At 31.0% G+C, this 24,578-nt stretch overlaps 3 protein-coding genes, 1 non-coding gene and 1 pseudogene across 5 annotated transcripts; 3 read left to right on the forward strand and 2 right to left on the reverse strand.

Moving 5' to 3' along the window:
• Positions 1–830: 830 nt before the first annotated feature.
• Positions 831–2,374, reverse strand: LOC108451197 (protein ROH1-like; annotated as a pseudogene).
• Positions 2,375–4,294: 1,920 nt separating this feature from the next.
• TRNAD-GUC (transfer RNA aspartic acid (anticodon GUC)) lies at positions 4,295–4,366 on the forward strand. Its single transcript has one exon. It is a non-coding gene; the product is annotated as a tRNA-Asp (tRNA).
• Positions 4,367–10,299: 5,933 nt separating this feature from the next.
• LOC108451198 (cucumber peeling cupredoxin-like) lies at positions 10,300–11,399 on the forward strand. The gene is made up of 2 exons (XM_017748924.2): positions 10,300–10,710; positions 10,844–11,399. The coding sequence occupies exons 1-2, from the start codon at positions 10,524–10,526 to the stop codon at positions 11,257–11,259; spliced, it is 603 nt and encodes a 200-aa protein (XP_017604413.1). The 5' UTR covers positions 10,300–10,523; the 3' UTR covers positions 11,260–11,399.
• Positions 11,400–13,069: 1,670 nt separating this feature from the next.
• LOC108452505 (uncharacterized) lies at positions 13,070–16,620 on the forward strand. 2 transcript variants are annotated; one of them, XM_053028821.1, is made up of 3 exons: positions 13,070–13,183; positions 13,563–13,630; positions 14,401–16,620. In XM_053028821.1, exons 2-3 carry the CDS (start codon positions 13,618–13,620, stop codon positions 16,500–16,502), a joined length of 2,115 nt encoding a protein of 704 aa, XP_052884781.1. In that variant the 5' UTR covers positions 13,070–13,183; positions 13,563–13,617; the 3' UTR covers positions 16,503–16,620. The 2 variants fall into 2 exon arrangements, with proteins under 2 accessions (XP_052884781.1, XP_017605789.2); XM_017750300.2 differs by lacking the exon at positions 13,070–13,183 and having other exon boundaries at positions 13,284–13,630.
• Positions 16,621–19,518: 2,898 nt separating this feature from the next.
• On the reverse strand, positions 19,519–22,046 carry LOC108452298 (uncharacterized). The gene is made up of 6 exons (XM_017750075.2): positions 21,701–22,046; positions 21,474–21,620; positions 20,758–20,832; positions 20,375–20,497; positions 20,174–20,275; positions 19,519–19,767 (listed from the first exon to the last, which is right to left on the reverse strand). Exons 1-6 carry the CDS (start codon positions 21,990–21,992, stop codon positions 19,682–19,684), a joined length of 825 nt encoding a protein of 274 aa, XP_017605564.2. The 5' UTR covers positions 21,993–22,046; the 3' UTR covers positions 19,519–19,681.
• Positions 22,047–24,578: the final 2,532 nt, after the last annotated feature.

Here is a 24,578-nt window from a genome sequence, read left to right on the forward strand (position 1 = left end):
GATAAGTTTACGTTTTGGTCCCTCAACTTCAAAAAAGTATAAAATGGTCATTAAATTATTAAAAAATTTATTTAAGTCACTAAACTATTAAAATAGTTGTTGTATGACTTTGTCTCTTTGTAATGCCAGCAAACAAAAGATTTTATTTCCTTCTCTTCTAGTTTTTATATAAAATAGTAAAAATAACTTAAAAGTTCTATATAAAAATATATTTTTATATTTAAAAGTGTGGAAATAACTTAAAGTTGTATATAACAAATATATATTTTAAATATCATATAAAAGTTATGGTTATTTTTTTACTTAAAAATTAAATTTAAAAAATTACGAAAAATCAAATAATATTCAAAACAGTTGTTTTGTTAAAACAGTAAAAAGAAAATCAAATCTAAAAAATTAATTTAAAAAAGAAAGCAAAAATCCAAAAGAATTCCGGCCAACCAAACAGATATTATCCGAGGTTGACAGCTCCAAGATTAAAAAGTGGATACAATATTGTTTGAGTCAAATTTTTGGCTACATTTGCAGCAAAAGCCTTTGTGTAAATCTAAATCATCCAGTGGAGTGGATAGTGATTATGGTTTGAAGTGCTAAAGCATGATAATGGTGTATGGAGCAAGGGAAGGACAGTATTAGCCATCCATGAAATATCCCACCAAAACATTAAAAAAGAAAATAAAATTAACCAAAGTTTTCAATTAAATTAAATTAAATGCATAAAATTTTTTTTTTCGTGAGATCTCTTAAAATCATTGTGATCCACTCTACAATCATCAAAGGTCAAATGTGATATAATTTTAAAAAAAAAAAAAAAAGTGTAAATGAAAGTGTGAATCCAAAGCCCTCCTAATACAAAATATTACGGCAGTAGTTTTGAATATTTACATTTACCTGAGAAGCAAAGAATCAAATAACAGTAAACACATTAACCGAAGGCCAAAGCTTAAAAAATAAATAAAATAACAACATATTCATTTTGTGTCCATCTTCAAATCATAGGCAAAAGAAAGATCAAAATCTTATCTCGTAAATATTGTAACCTTCAAGTCAACAGCCCCCCATGGCCATCGAGAGTTATAGGACAGGTGCAGAACCTTTCTCCAACACATCAAGGAACTCAGTTCTGCTTCTTACAATCCTATGAAACACTTCCCTAATATGCATCTGTAAAGGGGTCAATCCTTGATCCATCCTCCCAAAAATCTCCTTTAATTCCGAAACATCTGCTGCTGCTCCCTTCACTTTCTCAGCGTCTCCAGGGAAGTGGAAAGAATCCGTAAAGTCAATCAAACTCTGAGCCAGTTTCTCCATTTTCTGCAGCTCATCCAACAATCCAGACATCCCTTTCTTCTCCTTCTTCTTCCACTCATCAGCGATTTTCTCTTGTAATCCAATCAAGCTATGGGCCCAATTCAGTTGCTTGGGAACCGGGAAATGAGTGGGCAACCCGTTCCTCTCTTGACAAGGTATTGCAGCTACCAATGCCCACATCACAAATATCATGATCACGTTCATGGTATAAATTGGAGAGGGCAAACCGGAAGCCTCTGCTCCACGTGGTGCAACCAGGTTGTAAATCATGGATTGAATCTGTTTTGCGGATGACCAATTCTTAGCCACCTGCCAAGAAAGTGACCTGAAATGTCCGGCGATCTGCTCCTTATTAACACCTCGGCGACCAAAGGACCAGCTCCTTTCCGTGGCTTTAACATGGGTACCTTCTTTATCGTCCAGATTCATTGCGGAGAGGAGCATAAGTAAGGCCTTTTTAGCTCGCTTGGCATGGCCGTCCCCAAGAGGGTTTTGGTCCAAAGCCGAAATAACAATCTCAGACAGTTTTTGGCAATGCCTAACGGAGTCAACCCCGTTGGCAACGGCATTACAAATGTCCAAAGCCTTGACGGCGCGTTCGATGAATTCAGGGATCAAGCGATCAAAAGGAGGCTTGGAGAGTTGGGAAGGGTCACGATCCATAATGAGAATAGCCTCGAATTCGGCTTCGCAGCAAAGGAAAACATCGAGGAGTCTGTGTAGCCAGGAAACTGAGAGAAGGGCATCGTCCTCGGGTGGTGATGAGAGTTCGGTGAAGCGATCAGAAACATGCTTTTGGAAAAGCTCAATGTCTTCAAGCTCTTGCTCCTGAGTATCCATGATCACCTCCTGACACTGATTCTCCCCAAGAAAGACACTTGGTTTTCGTTTGAATGCATTGCATTTCTGTTGCAATTGGTTTTTACAATGAAAGAGGGTCGTGTGTGAGGATAAAATTGCTTGCAAAGAATTCAATGGTGAGGGGCCCCGACTGGTTCTTAGCACGCTGACTCGGGACTCCTTTCCATTTTTTTTTTCTGTCTGGCCCCCAAAACCCGCCTTTCTGTTTAAAAAAAAAAAAAAACAGATAGTCCCTCCCTTTGACCAGGTCATTTCATGATGGCCCCGCCCGGCCCCCCTCTCATTTCTTTTTCCTCTCGGTTAAATTCTGCTATTGAGTACCTGTACTTTTTTTTTTTGCAAAATTAAGTTTTTATATTTTAATTTTATCAATTTTAGTCACAATTCAAATAGTAGCAAATAAATTTATTTGGTGAAATTTAATTATTAGTCTTATACTCTGCGAATAATAGTAAATTTAGCCCGTATTCTCTAATTTGGTCATTCTGAATCTCTATAATTTTCAAATTTTAAAATGCTAATCTTGAAAAAATAACCGTTGTTAATCTATAAGCTAGATTCTTAGTGAATAATATGATAAATAACTAGCTGACATGACGTTATACATATAATCATATATTTTTCATATTAAATTTTAAAAATAACACGACTTAACCTAATAAATTTAATAATTGTTATTTAATAAAGATCAAAATTTTAAAATTTTAAAACAATTAAATCAAATATAAAAATTAAATTCACAATTTTTATAAAATATAAACACTATCTGCACGATCGCATCCTCTTTGAAGACCAACTCTACCACAGCGATAGCACCTTTGATTGTAAACTATAACCTCATCAACAATGATGAATGCACAAGATTTAAAACAGTGATCCAAATCTTTCAAATCTTGTCAGAGTTTGAAGTCGGATTAAAAATAAAAATAAAACTAAGTTTTTTTAATATTTTAAAATTTATAAAACAACAAATTTAAGCTTCAATAATTATGTATTATAGCATTTAATTCTGTTTTTCTAATTAACTTTTATATTTACAAATTTTGACGCTGTTTATACAAAATTCCAAAATTATAAAAAATTTATTTTATTACTAATGTTGTACTTTTTAAAATTCAAAAATTAATTTATATATTTTAAAAGTTCAAAAATTCTATCTTCTTCTTTTACTTTTTCTATTTAAAGACCATAGTGTAATCATTATTGTTATTGTTGTTTTTTATCAGATGAAAATCCATTCATTAAAAACCAGTTACAAAGGATGGGTTAAAGCCCAAACATATACAAATCAAAAGCCCAAGGCTTGATCCACACACAGCCACCTAGAACCTTAGTGACCTAAACAACATCGCCACAGAGGAGGGGAGAGAGGACCAAGGTCCGGCAAAGCGGCATGGTTTTGTGAGCGGTGTTGGCCCTGAGGCTGAAGTACCGCTCATAGGAGGCTCAAACCAAAGGAGGAAAAGAGAGAAACCCTAGAGAGAAAAATATTTGAGTGTGTTATGTATTGTCTTTGGTAATGGTTGTCTAACTATTATTGTTGGTGATAGTCTTCTATTTATTTAATAAAATAAAAATAAAATTTCTTCTTGAGTCAAACCTTCTGAGTCTTTATTGACTATGTCTATGTTATTGGATGATACACGTCACTAAGATCATTTGCCAAATAATAATAAAATAATACCCATGTTTTTACTCTTAATTTAATAAATTTTGTTTTTGCATGATATATATGTGATATTTAAAATATTAAATTCATATTATCAATAAATTTTTATATAATTGGATTCATATCTAAAATATTAGATAAATATTTTATGTACTTGTAGACCATATATTTAAAAATATGGACACAGACATAAATCTAATAAATTAAAATATGAATAACAAGATTGATTGATGGATACGCATAACAAAAATAAATAAAAGCAAGCGAATCATACAAAGTATGAGTCTCTTCCATGACTTAACCATAAATTGACACTCATTTTGTTATAAAACAATCCATATTAAATCCTAGGTAGATATATTCAAGGCTTCACTTAGAATGTGTTTCGGACAAAAAATGAGACATGTTATTAGAAAAAGATAATAAAATTAGCTTGCCCAATTTGTCAACAAAGTCGTTGTAGTATAGTGGTGAGTATTCCCGCCTGTCACGCGGGTGACCCGGGTTCGATCCCCGGCAACGGCGGTTCTTTTATGATATATTTTCTTTTCCTTTCAATAGTTAGTGAAATAAATTTATCTAAATTAAAATATTCATATAAAAGTATGAGAGAGGTTATTCTCGTTCTCATTTTTATTTATTAAACACGTTTTAAAATAGAAATAAAATATGAAAACTCACTAAAATGAAAACAAAAATTATTTTAGAATTTAAAGATGGCTTTATTAACAAATAAAAACACCATTTATTCTTTATTTTATTATTAAATTGACATTAAAAATAATTTATTATATTACTAATCACTATGTGACATTAAAAATAATTTATTATATTACTAATCACTATGTGACAATAATTAAATAATAACTAAGGTGATAGTATGTAATGTTAAATTAATTAATTTGATCAATTGAGGTGTGAAATTATGTTAAAATTTATATATAAATATTAAATAAAAATTTGAATGGAGTATAAGAATCAAAATTGAAAATTATCTTATTCTTACATAATCTAAAAAAAAGGGAATTAAAATTAAAGTAGTAACAATCTTATCGAGTACAAAGAGAGAGTCAGTGCCATATAAGGGAGGCTTTAGGGCCTCTTATATATATAGTAGCATAGAAGTAAAAGTACTATAAACATATAATAAGAGTTAGATTTTATTTTAGTTCATTTATTAAAAATAAATAAATTAATTTTATATGGTAGATTAAAAAGTAAATTGGTTAATTATGTTAAAATTTTTATCCTTTTTTACTATTAAAAATGAGAGTGGTTGAGAGAATAACTAGATAGTTATACGTGTGTGTCACGTGTACCTCGCGCTAATATGCACGGACTTGTTGTTAATAAGTAGAAATTGATGAAATTTTTAATAAAAAATATTAATTTTTTCTTTGATTTAATGTGCATTGATTAATTTGCCAAATTTTTAAAGTAAATGAGATAAAATGTAATCTAACTCTTAATACGAGAGTTTCTTTGATACTATTTCCTAATAGATATTATTTATTATTATTTGATATTTAATAATACTAGATAATTGTGAATGTTTTACCATAGTTATTTAAAGAAGAAATATCAAATCACAATTGCACTTGGAAGATGGAAGATCAATTGTAACACCCGTACCCGTATCCGTCATCGGAACAGGGTACGAGGTATTACCTGAGCTTATCGAATCATTATTAATTAGGGGAAAAAGTAAAACAAAGTAAACATGTAATATTTAATAAATTCGTATATCATAGTAATTAACTTACTGCTTTTCTATATTCAACATAATTGTGCAAAACATAATTATTCGAATTGATCATGAGCCCTAATACCTATTCTTATCACATTATTAGTCATATGATTCATATAAATATTAAGAAACATGTATGGGCTCAACTTTCATTAAATTTCTCGTATGTATATACTTTTACACATCATTATTCACATAACTTATAACAATCATATCTGTATATTTTAAATATGCTTTAATAACAATTTGTCTTGATTTTGGACTATCTCACATTGGAGCTTTACTCATCAAATCATTTGAAATACTATCTTTATACAAGTAGTACACTTGAGTTGCACAATTCTATATTTATGAACGAACGCATTTATAAAACATATTCCATATTCATATATCATAGTCTCATGTCTCCATATATCAAATATATAACCATCATTTTCTTGTGTTTCAGATAAATACATATAACAATACATAAGCATGCCATTCACTATTTCTTCCTGTCTATCACAATTTCAATTGACATATTCATGTGAATGGGCTCAATAATAACCATGAAAATACTTACCACATTCTATCACACATGTTCCACTTATAACATATTTTTTTTTTATATATTTGGCTTGACATTTACTAAGCAATATTGGATATTCATTTATTAGGCAATATCAAATATTCAAATTATTCTTTAACATATATAACATTTAATTCAAACATGAATTTATAACATTTTTATTTTAACAAAGTTTAACATTTACCAAATATAATCAAACATGTGATCAATTTATGCTTAAGTCACTCACATATTTTTCTCCTCCTCCTCTCCATTCCACATATTTAATGTATATAAAATGCTTATAAGTAACATTATCTATAATTTCACTATTTACTTATATTTATATTCCAAAGCCATCCGTCCGTGTCATAGTCACTAAATTATTTTTAACTTGAGCTATGGAGCTCCAAATTAAGATCCGCTAATTTTCTCTGAAACTAGACTTACATATCTTATTACTATAAAATTTTAATTTTTTGGTTTAGCCAATAAGTACAATTTATTCTTTAAAATAACCCCTATTCTGCTGTCTGACAGTTCCGATCCTTCTTCACTAAAAATTAATTATCTCTTCGTACAGGATTCGAATAATGTTCCTGTTTGTTTCTTTTTAAAATAGACTCATTCAAGATTTTAAACATATAAATTTAAGCCCATAATTATTTTTTTTAAAATTTTGATGATTTCCAAAGTCAGAACAAGGGAACCCGAAATCATTCTGACCTTGTCTCACAAAATTTATTATATCTCATAATTTACAATTCCATTGCTTACATCGTTTCTTCTATAAGAAACTAGACTCAATAAGATTTAATTTCTATTTTATTCATCCTCTTATTCAATTTCTAAAATTTTTGGTGATTTTTCAAAGTTAGACTACTGCTGCTGTCCAAAACAGTTTTAAATCAAAATGTTGATTTCCATTTTACCCCAAATTTCACAGTTCATACAATTCAGTCCTTCCTCAATTAACTTCTCAATTGAGCTAATTTTTCTCAATTAATACTTTAGTCTATCATTTTAGATTACTTCATAACCCATGAAAATCAGAACTTTAGCACTAGACCTTAATCCTAAACTCTTTCATAATTAGGTCCTAAAATCAATTTCCATCAATTTTACTTGATAAAATCATCATATATCAAAATTAAAGCTTCAATTCTATATTTATTCATCATATGTTTCCAGCAATCCCATAGCAACTTTAAAATTTAGCCATGGAATCAAAAACTAATGACATAGTAAGTTGGACCTAATTGTAAAAGTCCAAAATCTTAGAAATTTCAAGGAGAAAGCAAGAATTAAACTTACATGAAGCTAGAGTATAAAATCCAGCTTGAACCCTCTTCCATGGCTGTTTTTCAGCTGATGAAAATGAAGAGAAAATGAAGAGAAAATGAAGAGAATTCTAGATGTTCGAATTTGGCCCCATTTTTATTTAGCTAATTTTGGCAATTTTTCAATTTTTCCCTTATTTCACCCATTTCCTGATTTTACTCAGTTATTGCTGCTTAAAATATCTATTTTGGGATTATTTTCACTTTAGGTCCTTCATCATTTGACAATTGAGCTATTTAATCCTTCTAGCAACTTTTACACCTTTTTTTTTAATTTAGTCTTTTTTATTTAATTAATCACCCGAACGTCAAAATTTTCTAACGAAATATCTCCTTTGGGCTTATTTACCCTTTAGGTTCTTTCTCATTTGAAAATTGAGCTATTCGATTCTTCTATCAGCTTTTACACTTTTTTCAATTTAGTCCTTTTTATTTAATTAATCACCCAAACTTCAAAATTTTCTAAGGAAATTTTAATACTATCTTATTAGCACTCCATAAATATTTATAAAAATATTTATGGCTTGGTTCTAACACCAATATCTTGATACTTTTTTTTCTCAATTTCTTGACCAAAAATAGTTATAAAACATAATTTACTATTTCAAAAATATTTTAAAAGCTACATTTGGCTCATAAATATTAAATAATATAATCTACAAGTTCATTTTTCATATTTGGTGGTCTCGAACCACTATTTCCGACATCGCTGAAATTTGGGCTATTACATCAATGGTGAGATAATGATAGTTTTTAATTATTTTGTTTTATATGTTTAGAGTTTTCAATTTTAATTTATAGAATTTATTTATTTATTTTGTTGTAATTATTCAAAATAATACATTGATTAATATTTTGTTTATTTGATCTAATTATTTACTTTCATTATTTTCTTAGTATACTCAATTAATTTTCAAAATTCATAAACTTTTCCCAAATTTTTTTTATGAGCTAGCAATTTTATTACAAATTAGAAGTAATCAATAAAATAAACATGTTTGGATTGGTAAAAAAGTAAGGGAAAGTTAAGTGAAGAAAATGGGAATCCTTTCGGATTAGGGATTTTTATAAAGAAAGGAGAAGGGTCAATTTCCTTACATTTAAACCATATCTTAATACCTCAATGAGAGGAATCACAACATTTAAAATACCAATTTTTTTGTATTTTGCAATTAACTATTTTAAAAAATTTATTTTCAGCAAAAATTTATTAACTATTCATTGCTTTTAAGTTGTTAAGTATTTAAACTTTGAAGTTAAAAGTTATCAACCTTTAGTTTTACCCTATCATTATATTCTATATTTTAGGTTATTATGTTTTTATTTATTTTAAATTTATAACAATCTTTTTTTATTTTCTATTTTAGACTACTAAGAGTATTTAGTTTTAAATTTGTTTGATATATATATATATATATATATATATATGAATTATTAGATATCAATACTTTTACCGTATCATTAGATTATCTCTTTATTTAAAAAAATATAAACTTCATTTAATTTTTATTTTGTTACATTACTGAGGTCTTAATTTGTAATTTTTTTTATTTTTATTTTGCAATTTGATCAAATAAGCTTCTTTTAAACCAGAATATGTGTATATATTATCGATTAAAACTTTAATAATTCAGTTTTTATGATAATTCTCATATTTAGAGTTGTTTTAGTATAGTTTTATAGCGTTTTAGTTTTTATTGTATTTTATACAATATTGGATAAGAGTCACATGGTTTGAACCTATATAGAATATAAGTGTACAAGAGTTTTAACAACTACTTTTTACAAGTTAAGACTAATAATTTATTTATTTTTAATTTGAAATATTACAGTTATATATAAAAATAATTTCACTTTAGGAACAACAGTGGTATAGTTTTATACTAATGTAGATTTAATAAATTAATAAACGTATATATTTTTGAGACTATTATTTCAATTAATATAAATATAAACATATAAAATCACTTGAAAGGAGCGTAATATTAAAACCCCTTTCTACAAGGAAAATTCAAACGTATATGGTAATGGAACCTCCAAGTTTATTTGAAAAAAATTAGTCTTATTGTTTTGTTTTTCTGAAAAACATAATAATGACATTTTAAATTTATTAAACGCCGAATAAATTGTAAGCTCTTTGTTTTTTAAATAAAATATTGTATTTTATTCACTTGGAGGCTAAAATGTCCTACTTTGAGGAAATATCCTATCCCTCGTTCACAAAGTCACCATTACTTAATTTTAAAAAAAAAAATCTTTAGCCATCAGATAATGCCCTGAGAATTTTCTTTTTTTTTTAACTTTTTTCCTTCGCTTTAATTTCGTGTAATTAATAGATCCAATAAACATAAATTAACATTTTTATATGCAAAATTTTGATAACATTCTTCTACTTACGTGTATATATTATATTTGAAAATTTTTTAACATGAATTGTGTTCGATAAAAAAATCATATTTTAAGAGTTGATGCAGTACATTCGTCCTCGTATTACATGAATACAAGTATTTTAAAAATAAAAATTATAATAAAATAATTTATTTTTTGAATTTTTTAATATAATTGGAAGATTATGCCTTTATATAATCATACAAATATTAAAAAAAAAAAAGAAAAAAGAAAGTAAAGTATAGTACGGAATTATGGTGTGTGCAAAATTTGCCAAATTCATGGAGTAATCCTTACTTTATTCCTATAGCGAAAGCTAACCGAAAAATTTGTGAAGTTAAGGTCAAGCTGCTTTGAATAACCAGGTAAGTTTTAGGTAGTCCAGGAATAAATAAGGGTTGACTAATCTTGAGTTCAGATTTTCTATGTCGGGTATACCGGGGAGGGAGAGGGACCCACCCCTCACATATGCACTAAGTAGACCGGCGTTCATGCTTTTCGTCTACGTTGGTGCCCACGACCACCCGTTTCTTCTTCTTCTTCTTCCTGCCGGTGTCTATGCTCACTTCTTATATATACAGGCTTAAACATGGTTCATCTCACCACGTTTATAATTATATATACAGTTCAATTAAATAGTATATTAAGAGTTCTGGTTCAATGGCGAGGTTCATCATGTACATCTTATTTTTCGTAATCATCAATGCGGTGGCTTTAATGCAATTCACGGCGGCTCAAACGGTGCATGTTGTCGGGGATGACTTGGGATGGATCGTTCCGCAGAACGGTGCCACCGCATACAGCAATTGGGCGGCTAGTAAGAGGTTCTTGGTTGGAGATATCTTAGGTAATTAACAAAGCTCTCATCTTATTATCTCTCTCCATTTAAAGTAATTTCCAATAAAAATTGTTAATGATGTTTTTGTTGGCTTTAAAGATGTGTATTTTTGACACAATATTGACTTCATGTATGTCTAAAGTGTTCAACTTCACAACAAATGAGCATGATGTACTACAAGTCCCCAAGGCATCTTTCGACGAGTGCAGCGACGACAACCCTATCGGAAACATGCTCATCAACGGTCCAGCCAACGTTACCCTCAACTCCACTGGCAAGCAATATTACATTTGCACAATTGGGCGGCACTGTGAACTCGGCCAAAGATTAGCCATTACCGTCTCCGCCACTTCCAGCTCTCCTTTGCCAGCACCTTCACCTACTACTCCTACAACCCCTTCTCCTACTTCCAATGATTGTACACCGGCTCCGACATCCGGTCCAACAGCTGGCTCGATACCTGCTCCCGATGCCACTCCTAATTCTTCATCTTCATTATCTGCTCTTGCCACTCTGTTGCTGTCCATGTTCCCCATTTTCATGGGTTTAATTTTCTGATCTATATTGAGGATCGAGGATACCAATCTTCTTACACTTCACACTTCACACTTCACACTTCACACTTCATGATTAATTATTTTTCTCTACTGAGCTACCATTGAATAAAGTTGCAATTTCATATGAAAATTTTGTACTTTAAGATATATTACCGTGTTAGAAGTATGGGGAATAAAAAACTTTAGTTTTTTTTTTCACTTCTTATTTTTCCTTAAAAGAAATCGTGTATATGATGAATAAATTGAGTTGCTCAAAAGTATTAACATTAACAGCAGCTTATTCTAGTGCAAAACTTGATATGCTCGAATTTAGTTAAATATTATTGATAAAAATATCAATATATTAAAAGTTAGATTGTATTTTATTTTTATTTAAAAAGTAAGTAAATTAATCTCTATATATTATATTAAAGAACAAATTGATCTTTATATTAAAATTTTTATTTAGAACCTTTTAAGTGCTGACATTTTATATGGTAAATATCTTCACTATCTATTATTATGGTGATTAATTAGCTTAGTTATAAATTGTGCTAGTTGTAAATTACAATTCAAAATAGAGTATTAGGAATCTACAATGCAAATGCAAAAAATGTATTGAGGAGTCATTTAAAATGTTTAATAATTTAAAATTTATTATTAACTTAATAAAACACCATTATTACTAATGGTAAAAAATCATATTAAAATTTAATTTTAAAACAAAGTCTACTTTAAATATAACTAAAGCAAATATTTTGGAACTCTAAAATTAATATTATTTCCATTCCTTATTTTATATTACATATGTAATCCAACATTTCAAGTAGAGTAAAATAAATAAAATTTTTAATTTTTAAATAATAAATATAATGTTACTTAAAAAAATATTAAAGAAGCATAGGATTTAATTATTAATTAATTACTATTTCATTTTGGTTTAAGTAAAATGAATTAAAATAGTAAAGTTGAAAAAATTTCACATATAAAGTATTTTGTATTTATACTATTATTTAAACACTTGATTGTGTTGGTGTCACGAGTCAATCGGGCACCGACTCAGTTAGGATAATTAAAAAAAATTTCCATTCTTAGTTAAAACAAGTAATATTATTTGAAGATATTTTAGTCTTTTTTATTTAAAAAACCGATAAAAATTATACACATGAAGAAATTTGAACCCATGCTAGTTGCATTGACAAAGCCCTAAATTTACCACTTAATCGAAACATTAGTTTGATTTTATACATTTTAATTTAATTATGCAAAAACTATTACCTCCATCATATTGTATATATTAATAATGTTATTGATTGAGACTGTGTTACAAATTAATTTGACATGAACTTAGAATTGGTGACACCATCATAATAAATAATTATATTTATTTAGTATTCTTAATATGATGTATTCATATATTAAAATTTAATTTAATCAAATTTTTTATTTTAATATTGTATATATTTCAGGTCTTATTATTAATTATAATTTCAACCTATATTTTTTTATTTTTAAATAAAATTTATATAAGAAATAGGTGGTTTAGCATATATAAGATTGCTTAACGGAGTTTGTAGTAAGAATATAAGATTGCTTGATCTTTGGAACTGTTATTTCGGAATTTGCATGTCTACGATTCAATTTCCTTTACGCTAGTAGAAAGTACCCAACACTTTGCATCAATTCATTGCTTATGGGCCGATCCAAGTTTATCTACCATTATTATTCTCTTCTGCACCCCATAGATTAATAAAGTGATAAAATTTGATCCTTTTTCTTTTTTATATTTCTTCTTCCATTCCTTCAAATATGCTGACTGAACTTGCCCAACTGGGCAATTGGCTATTAGTTTTGTCCACTGATAAACATTTAAGAGTTGACTACTAACAACAACATTATTATTATTATTAATTTTTCATGAAAAGGTTGACAGATTGTGAGAGGTGGTGGGTAGATTCTTTACTTCATTGCATTCACAAATCTTATAACACATGTATCATGAACATCGATTATAGAATCCCCTTTTTCTCAGTTATAAATACATTTATTGAAACCTCAAAGCAAGTTATACTGTCTATGGGGTGGGGATGTTGAGCCATGCATTCCTTCGCATTTGAGGTTTCAGAGACAGTAGGGTTTATAGGTCTTTAGCCCCAGAGTTTGTAACTAATTAAGAAAGCTTATGGAATCTTCCCCAATAGATTGCTTATAGCATTTCTTTATTATTTTGTTAGGAAAAAAAAGGATAGAGATTCTGTGAATAACAGGTCAAGTTAGAAATGCTATAAATTGCATTAATTTAATCACACTGAAATGCGATTGCAGGCAAGGTCTCCAAGGGCTCAAGTGTAAATTTGTTGCATAACAAGCACCGCCCAGAATGATAGTTACAAGTAAGTGCATGGAGGTGGAATTATATATATCACAGCACCATTTATTTATTTTATTTGTTTATATTTTATTCGGCTGCTTGAATAGTTTTTAGTGTTTCGCATGAATTAATTTCAATTTTAAACAAATGTAATATGAAATTAAAATCCGAATTCAACATCAATAAGAATGAATAGAAATAGAAATTTATTTATTGAAGATTATGATTTGGACTTACATATATAGGTATAAAATCCTTTTTCTTTTCTATTTATTTTGTAAGTAGCATGAATCCTATTACATTTTATGTTAAAAACCTAATTGAAACACAATATAAGCACATCGACACTTCCAAATCTACATAAAATAAATAACTGAATCTAGAGATAATATTTATAAATTATCCTAATGAAATAAATGGTGGTACAAATATTTTTTGATAAAACAACATATATGAGATAAATTTGTAATTTTCCAAATAAAGTTAGAAAAAAGACAAATGAAATTCATCATCATATATATATATATATAACTTCTCCTTTTAAAAGAAATTTCAATTTCTAGATTTGTATTACATAATGAATTGATGAAATCTAAGTACAATGTTTCTTTGATTTGAAATTCAATCACAAATTTGGATTTGGAAATCCAAATCCAATCTGAGCTTCAAGGAGCCGTTTAGCAAACTCTGTTTGTCAAAAAATCAAATTTATTAATTGAAAAGTAAGCATTCAAGAATAGTATTCTCATTTTTTACATATAATTAAATCCCAAATCTTTTGTTTAATTCCAGTTGCAAGCGCTCTGCTGTTCATAGAGATCAAGGATGCAGCATTTATGAGAACGTTGTCGCAGGTGATGCTATCGCTTTGGCTGAAATGGGAGCTCCGGGCAATGGTGGTCCTCAGCCTCACTGTTCAACTTATATTGATAAAATTTGGGAATCGGCGGAAAAACAGCGGGAGACATCTAAAGATCGTCTCCCTCCTGGTGTGGACCATGTACCTGTTTGCGGATTGGTTGGCGACGGTGGCCTTGAGTACCCTCCTTAGAAGTAGAAGGGAGCAAATAACCAGTCCTCTGGTTATATTTTGGACTCCATTCTTGCTCTTGCATCTTGGTGGCCCCGATACCATCACTGCTTACTCATTGTCGGACAATGAACTGTGGCCTCGACACCTGTTCGGGCTGTGTTTTCAGGTTGGAGTGGCACTCTACGTATATGTAAAGTTCTGGACTCTAACTGTAACAAAGCTCACCTATTTGGCCATTCCAATATTCATTGTTGGGATCATCAAGTATGGGGAGAGAGTTCGGGCTCTCTTCCAAGCCAGCAACGTTCGGTTTAGGAAATCTGTGTTTTCTAGTGGCCAAGCTTCGGAGCTGGAAGTTGAGCTTTCACGGAGGGATTCAAAAAGCGATACCACACTGGAGGAATATTTGGATAAAAAACAAATTGATAAGAAATATCGGTATCTTTATCGAGCATTTCTTTTGTTTCAGGTGTTCAGGCCCATGTTTTCGGATCTCAAGCTCAGAATCTACAATAAATTGGATTACATCTTTGAGTTGGAGGAGAATGTTGATGCAGAAGAGGCCTTCAAAATTGTGGGGATTGAACTTGGGTTCCTCTATGATCTACTGTATACCAAGATTCCTATAGTTATAACTCGAATCGGTGTGATTCTTCGCTTTATTTCCCTGTCATTAATCACTTCCACACTGATTGCCTTCTTGCTGGTGGTTGGGAAGCATGGATTCTCCAAAGTTGACATTGGCATCTCCTACTTGTTAATAGTTGGTGCCATCTTTCTTGAACTTTATTCGGCCTTCCTGCATCTTAGCTCGGATTGGGGGATCCGCTGGTTGACTAGTCAAAACAACAGGCTTCTTACGGCTGCTGGTTCTAAATTGGTCCATTTTAGTAAGCCCAACAAGGGAATTCGAGCCATGGCACAACACAGCCTCCTAGATTATTGCCTCCAGCCCAGGAAACTGAAGCTTGCTAAAGTTTTAAACATCTTCGACCCTGAGGACACTGCCGAGAAGTACTTACACACCAGTTGGAAAGATGTAGATCTTGAGCTGCAACAGATCATCTACTCCCATTTCCAAAAAAAACGAAAAAAATATAAAGAAAAAAACTTTGAGTACAAAGAGCTCTTAGAGTTATTGGATGAGAGAGGTCGCATTCCGCTTCTACAAAACAATGTTGATGATGACTTAGGTTGGAGTGTATCCGATGTGGAAATCACCCACAGCCTCCTCCTATGGCATATCGCTACTGACGTTGTTTACAACGATGATCATCACTGGTTTCGAGCCGGGAAACTTGGCCCATATTGCAGAATCAGTAAGCTCTTATCGGATTACATGATGTATCTTCTTTTTCTATGTCCTGAAATGCTCCCCGAAGGCATTGGTACCATAAGGCATCATGATACCTGCATTGAAGCCAAGAACTTCGTCCATGATAAGTCCAAATTTAAACAAATCATCAGAGGGTTGTTTGGGATTGACATAGAATCTCGATCGTTCTTTGTCCTGATGGGAAGTTTGAAGAAGTCGGCATTCTTTGAAGGGTGCCAAATCGCCGTCCAATTGCAGACACTGTTAGGGCAATTCAGATGGGACCACGAAGATAAATGGAAACTGATAGCCGAAGTGTGGCTGGACATGCTGACTTATGTCGCGGCTCAATGTTCGTGGAAAGAACATGCGAGGCAACTCCAGCAAGGTGAGGAATTGCTGACTCACGTTGCACTGCTCATGGCACATCTTGGTTTGAGTAAGAGAATTCAAATGGTCCCATTGCCCAAAAAGCTTCAGGAAGTCAAATATGAGCCTACCTTTTATTGGGACAGGCTTGACCGATTGCCTTCCTACTTGGCTTAAATCAAATAAATGTTGCTTTGGTTGTTTTTTTTTTCAATTATTTACAAAATATTGAAATTAGCTTTCTTATGGTTATATTTATAAAAGAATTCATGTATTTTAGATGATGTGACATAAATATTTCAAGTAAAAATATATATTTTAAAATTTTTCAGCTATAATCTTTGGAGTTTAAATCTTATTAACGTAAAATTCAATCTTTAGATATATCAATTTTAATTGTTTATTTAAAAATTATATAAAAGCATGAAAGGACAAAAACATCGTAATCTAATAAGTATATATAGATTAATGTTAGTTATAATTTTAGAAAAGGGTAAATAAATCTTTTCTCAATTGAGGTGATACTTGGTTAACTTGTGAAACGAATTCAATTATAAGCTTTGCAAAAAGTAAAAGACTAATATTAGTTATCATTTTAGAAAAAATAAATATTTTTTTCAATTAAATTGATACTCGATTAACTCATAATACCATCTTAATCAAAAGTTTTACGAGAAACAGAAAAAAGAAAAGAAAAGGAAAGATAAATCCTTATTAGATAATATTAACATGAGGATCCCAATTAATTCCAATAAACTAAAATGTTTGTAGTAATTTTGAACATGTGCATCAAAGCTAAGAATTCTTTTTTCAAATTATAATTTATTTTTATTTTTTATCAACATTATTTCACTGTGTATAATTATATTATTATATTTATATATAATTAAATTTGTTAAAGAATTAAATTACTTGTTGAAGCTCGAAAACTCATCTAAACTTTGAGAAAATATTTTGAACACTCCTGGCAACTCCTCTTACTTTAGGCATGCTCACTAATTGTACAGCAGCTCCAACAGCTGGCTCGATGCCTCCGGGATCGATAACTAGTCCTAATGGCACTCTGAGTTGATCTTTCCAGTTTGTTGCCGTCCATGTTTGCTGTTGACATTGGTTTAAATTTTTAATCTATTGTGGCGTGAAAGAGGATGCTCCATTCTCTTTTTATGGTTCACAGTCCATATTACATTTTCTTTTCTCGAATGGATTATTATTTGGATAAAGTTGTAATTTTATTTTGAAATTTTTATACTAGTAAATTTTATGTTTTGATACAGGTGGAACAATCTGGCATTTTGTGTACCTTCTATTATATATAGAAAATCTCGATTTAAGATTGTATGAATGTTTTTATCGAAAGGCCACTTAAATTAAGTGTCAATAGTATTTTACAAGGCAAACTGAAAGTGAAAAGTCTAGTGGCATGTTAAAGAAACCATAATGTTTCAAATCTAGCTATTCTCTTGTTCTCTAGGCAACAAGAAGTCTAATGAAACTGAAGTACATGCGATTCTATTAACATTGTGCATCTTAGATAAAATAAAATAGAAAAATAATTGGTATTTGATTGTTGTATCCAATTCATATGTTATTATGACATGGTATTCTAGTCCGTCTACAAGGCCCTGACAGCTTTGGAGATCTTTTAATCTATTGATTGTTTTGCATCTCATGGAAACAACATTGGTGACGCCTGGCTAAAGGGGGAATTGATAGTAGTTCCTTATTTTCTATATGGTAAGGGATTGTTATTGTTTGTGTATTGAGTGGATTGTTGAAGTACTGTCTGTAATGTTTCTCTTTTATATTTCATAAAATTCCTTTTGATGAGAAAAAAAAAGGTTTATCATGTATAATACCATGATGGCATAATTCAAAATCGGCCCCTATTTGGCTTCAATTTTTTTCTTCAAAGCATTTTGACCCTCGGCATTTAATTTCAAGTTAAATTACTTATTTTTTTTAATAGAAATGCTAATTGTACTATTAAATATTAACGGTATTAACATGGTAATTTGATGTGTGAACATTTTAAATGATGTGTGTAAAACGATATCTTTTTAGAGCAATGAAATAATTACAACTCAAATATGACATTGACATAAAAATTGATTAAAATAGTAAAGCAATAAAATGAAATGAAAAGTTAATAATATTTTTTTTCATTTTATTGTTTTATTACTTCCAAAAATACTAAGTGTTGTTTGATAAAATAAAAATTAAATGCTAAAATTAAATGTTGAATTTTTGTCATTAAATTTTACAAATACTGAAATTATGTTATAATATTATTTGGAATATTAGTGTTAATAAAAATAAATCTTGATTTTTAAATTATTTATTTTGTAATTTTACTCTTATAAATATAATATTTTATATAATTTTAAATAAAAATTAAAATATAATAATTTTAATATTTGATTTGTTTGTGGCTGTCAATTTTCATTGCTTACAGTTTATACTCACATAATTATTTTTCTGGAAATTCTAATTTAGCGTTGATTTGAATGAGGGGTGAAATTGGCTTTAATGAAATTAATTACTACAGTAATAAAATCAGCTATTATATCGATTGGAATTGGTAACATAAGGCACCATGATACCTGCATTGAAGCCAAGAACTTCGTCTTCGAAAACTTGAAATTTAAGATAGCTATCATAGGGGTGTTTGGGATGGACATTGAATCTCGATCATTCTTTATCGACATGGGAAGTTTGAGAAGTCGGCATTCTTTGAAGGGTGCCAAATCCCCGAGCAATTGACTTTGGTATCGGATTTCCAATGGGATCACGAAGATAAATAAAAACTGATAGGGGAACTGTGGCTGGAAATGTTGAGTTATGCCGGGGCAACTCCAGGAAGGCGAGGAATTGCAGACCCACGTTGCACTTCTCATGGCACATGTTAGTTTGAATAAGAAAATTCAAATGGTGCCATTGCCTGAAAGGCTCTACAAAGTCTTTAAGCCTAGCTTTTATTAGGACAAGCTTCATGGTTTGACTTCTTACTTAGCTTAAATTAAATATAATTTGCTTGTGGGTGTTCTTATTTTCATTTCCTTTTTTACCAAATAAAACATGTCATGAATTTGGACATTTACACTAATAGTGTTTAAAAGATTATATTTTTTTATAAATTTTGAAAAATCCATGTTTTCATATTGTGTTTGCAGTTTTTCTTATCAGAGTCTAATTATATTATCATATCCAAGTGTGATATTGTAATATTAAAAAAAAAATAGTAGTAGTGAACAAAATTTTCAAGGATAAAAGGGGAAGAAAAGTCATAATTAGCACCAACCAGTTGCCATTGTTTTTGAATGTATGTTATTCTGCATATGATTTTGCTTCGTTCCCTAAAACCATGTTTGGCAGGCTGCTATTACCACTATCACCGTCAGTGCATAAAGAGTTCCTGAGCAGCTTGACACACCCTTCAATCCTATAACATGTATATATACACGTGCTTAACTATAAATGCAATCAAAATTCAGAGTAATAATACAAAAATAGGGACTGCAAATTTGAGAGCTATGACGTTCAAAACATGTTTAGCTGTAATGATCATATCAATATTATGACGATAAAAGCAGTAAAAATATCACAAGGTCATTTTAAGACGGTTCATTTTCGTTAATCAGCTGGCATGAAGGGTTATTTGACTCCCAAGTAAAAATAAAATAAAATTAGGTATTTAATTTTTTGACTCATCTTGAGTATTTATGATTGGATTTGATTCGAGATGATGAACTCAGAATATGTAAATAATTAATAATAGTAAGCAATTTTTTTTTTCAAGTTTATTTATTAAGAAAACATATATAGTATACTAAACTTAAAGTAGTTACCATTGCCATATGAGGTTGGACTATTAGACGATGGTGGTGGTGGCGGCGGATTCCCAGAGGGAAACTTCAAGCCAAGGCCCTGGCAGTCAGCTCCAAAGTAACCTGCAACAAGAAGTTCAGAATTTGAAGTATTTAATCTCCTATACTCGGTTCTCTTTGCTGGGTTTTAACCTAACAAGAGAGTGGGTAGTGGCAACTTACATGGTTTAAAACAGGCTAGCCCAGAAGAATTAAACAAATTCTCAGAGTTTTGATGGCATTGGCAGATATATCCAGTTCCATTACTCACACATTCCCCATCACCGCACCAAACAAGATCACAATCTGTCAAAAGTAAAGCACCTTCTTTAATTCCTTGAGTTGGAGCTTGTATAAATATTAACCACCAATCTTAAAAATAGAGTAATTGAAAGCAATTTTCATCAATCAAAGCATTAGATATTGATTTATTCAGTTTCTTTTTATATTTGAAAGATGATATACACTTCTACATTCATATTTAAATACATGTTAAGCACAGATGTTTAGCAAAGATATTATAAAAGAAAATTAAAAAAACTTATATAACAGTGATTTATTTATACTGTTAGTCTGATTTGGTGGTGGTGGAAGAGAAGGTGGCGGTGGAGATCCTTTGCCGCAATCAAAATCGATTGTGCCTGCAATTGTTTAATTATAATTGCGGGTATTAATTTTCTTGTTCTCAACAAAGATAGATGCAAATTCATGCTAATTTTCTGTATTTAACTATTATCCGCTAATTAATTGAATGTTAATAAAGATGATGACTTAAAACTTGCACATAAATAATTTCACAAGCTTATCATGCCGCTATTTTCTAAGATAATTAAGACGAACCAAAAGTTTGGCCGATATTAGGCGGAATGGAAGCTCAGCCATAAGTAAACTGTGACCACTAATTAACATATTAAAAGGGTTTAATTAAAATTATATATAAGTAAATATTTATGTACATTTTAATAAGTTTTAAAAATTTTGTGTGTTAATTTAAAAATGTTTATTGTCTCAAATGTAATTTGAGTTTAAATTGCACTAATTGCATTGTTATTTGCTCTCCTCTTATAATTAAAAAAAATTAAGCTTTTAAAATTTTATTTTCACCCACTTAAACCATCAACTAACAAAAACTAATTAATCATGATTTAAATCTATTTTAATCAAATAAAAATAAAAATTTGAGATTGCAATAAAAGAAGAAAACTTGAATGGTTATTTAATTTTAGTTAAAAAACTTAAGGATGCTTTGATCTTAGAGAGAGAGGGAGAAGGGGAAACTGACAGTTAGGAACAAGACAAGAGGGGAAGGTGAAAGGACCGATCTGAATCTTTTTCCAACCAGGTTTGCAAAGGCAGTCAAATCCAAGCAGTGAGTTGTTGGAAGCTTGACATGTTCCTTGCCCACAATCTATAACCGAGCAGAAAACACCTGCAACATGCCCACAGGTTCCATCCTCAGATATTCAAATCTCTTCATCGTAACTGAACTACGAAGACGATGGATGTTACCTTGTAATGGATTTGATGTTACATGTGAAGAAGTGGTGGTTACAGTTGTTGAGGTAGCCAAATAAAAAAAGAGAAGAAAAAGGAAAGAAAAAAGAGTGAGATGGAGACTCCGGTTGTCCATTGATTTTGGGATCAGCAAGTCGGTGTTGGTGAGTGAAGACAGCTGGAACGTATTTATAGTAATAAAAGCAGAGCAGCCTAGCAAGTGTGTGTTAACGTTAACTCTGCCTTTGGTTTTGGTAACCTTACCGTTCCTTGGAAAACCAAGCAAAGGCTTCAATACATGCTCCATTAACCTATTCTGCTCAAATACACAATCATATTCTTTATCTAGGCTTGACCATTTTGAGTTCAGAAACTTAAATACAATCAATACATTAGCACAATATCCATAATATTTCTTTACCAATGTTAGTCAACGTTTTTTAGAATATAAGAGTTAAATTAACCTTATTAAATTTAGAAAATTACCCACACCGCTTCATGTTACATAATTTCAATCAAATATTCCTCTCTTTTTTAACATAAAAATTCATTTAATCTTTACATAATATCACACATTAAAAATAAAGATAAAGTTTTATTTAATTAAATTTAAATCCAAATTCAAAATTTAACTCTCCAAACAAATTATTTAAATTAAATCAACTTTAAGTTTACAAAGCCAACTTTATTTATATCCAAAGCATAAATTTGGATTTGTAAATCTAAATAAAATAAAAAAAGGCTTTTTTCTTTTTGTTTGTTTTTCAAATCCACGTTCCAAAGGGCCAAATGGCAAATTCCATTTTGTTAATGACTCTAGAATTCCTTCCGCAATGGTATTCTCCTTCCTTATGTCATATGTTTAATTCCAGTTGCAAGTGCTCTACTGTTCGAAGAGATCAAGGATGCTGCATTTCTGAAATCGATGTCGAAGGTGATGGCAGCGCTTTGGCTGAATGGGAACTCAGGGTAATGGTTGTCCTCAGCCTAACTGTTCAACTTATACTTGTAAGTTGTGGGAATCTACGCAGAGTCAGCGGCATACATCTACGCAGAGTTACCTTGACTACCCTAACAAGGAGCCAATAACCAATCCACCGGTTCTATTTTGGACCCCATTCTTGCTCATGCATCTTCGTGGCGCCACTACCATCGCAGCTCGCTCTTTCTCACACAATGATCGATGGCCCCGACATTTCTTCGGGCTCCGTTTCCAGTGGAGTGGCTCTCTATATATATGTTAAATTCTGGACGCTAGCAGCCCCAACTATGCTCATTTTAGCCATTCCAATCTTCATTGTTGGGATTATAAAGTATGGGGAGAGGGTTTGGGCTCTCTTCCAAGCTAGCAAAATGGGGATGGAGTTTCAATCTAGTGACAAAGGTTCCCAGCTGGAAGTTGAGCTTTCACAGGGGGCTTCAGGAGGCGATATGACACTGGAGGAATTTTTGGATCAGAAACAAATTAAGTACAAATATCGGTATCTTTATCGAGCGTTTCATTATTTTCAGGTGCTCAAGCCCATGTTTTCGGATCTCAAGCTCAGAACTTACAATAAATTGAATCACATATTTGAGTTGGAGCAGGGGAGAGTTAGTGCCTATGAAGCATGTACACATAAATGCAATACAGATACAACACGATATGAATACGGCAATACGGTAATACGGTAATTTAAAAAAAATAAAGACACGAATACAAGAAGATATGACAATAAAAAAATATTTTTAATATTTATATATATTATGTTAAAATACTTAATATCCAGCCTAATATTTTAAATCAATTTACGAATAGCCCAAAACAGAACTTGAGCTGACCACAATAATAAACCAAAAAGGCAATCCAGCCTAATATTTTAAATTAATTACGAATCACTAAGAAGTGCCTTAGACTGCTTCAAATTTGTCTGAGAAAAGTAACTTTGATGACTTTGGTTGGAGTATATCCGATGTGGGATTCACCCACAGCCTCCTCCCATGGCATATCGCTACTGACGTTTTCAACGATGATCATTGTAGTGACCAATTTTGGCGCGGGCCTGCTAAAAACCCCAAACATATATATAATTATAAAATAAATAAATAAATATAAAACCCAAGTTTTATAACAGTCCAAGTTACATGATTAAAGACCCAAGACCCAAATACAAGCCCGATAGGCCCAAAAAAATTACAACTTTAGAACCCTAGGGCTTTCTCTCTTCGCGCCGCAGCCATCAGCCGCCGTACAGCCCCAACGCCGCTCGTGCCTCCACGTCAACAGTCCTCGTACGCCAGTACAGCCTCGTACACACGCCACACACCCGTACCTGCAAAAGAAACAGACAAACACAACAGCAAATACAAACAAAAAAACACATATTGTATTTTGATTTATTTTCCTCTTTCTTTTCGGCTTTTTCGGCTATAAAGCCATATTTTAATCTTATAATCGGGGGAACATTTTTTACAAATGAAAATATACACAAGCAATACAAAGCGACCAAAGAGAAAGGTGATCTTCAAGTCTGTTTATCCGTTTGTTTTTTTTCTCATTCCCTTATGACTTTAGTAAAAAAGAAAGAAACGTTTGGAACGACACCAATGCAACCCCGAATATCTCAGAAATATTGAGATACGGATGAGGGTCGGATGATATTAAGTTTCTTTTTTTATATTCGGTTTCATTTTTTAGAACAGCATTAGATCTGATGTTTTTTTTTTTAAAAGAAAACGAAAGAAATGAGATGGCATACATGGTTCCTCGCATGGTGCTGTCGTCGGGGAAATCTGGTTGTGGCCCGTGAATCGCTGACCACCGAATGAAATGGTGGATCGGCGGTCGCTGGAAGGAACCCTAAAAAATCGTCTTTTGGGGGCTGCAAATTAGGGATAAAATGAGGGCTGCGTT

Source organism: Gossypium arboreum, chromosome 5 (genome assembly GCF_025698485.1).
Source record: "Gossypium arboreum isolate Shixiya-1 chromosome 5, ASM2569848v2, whole genome shotgun sequence".
NCBI classification, from domain to species: domain Eukaryota; kingdom Viridiplantae; phylum Streptophyta; class Magnoliopsida; order Malvales; family Malvaceae; genus Gossypium; species Gossypium arboreum.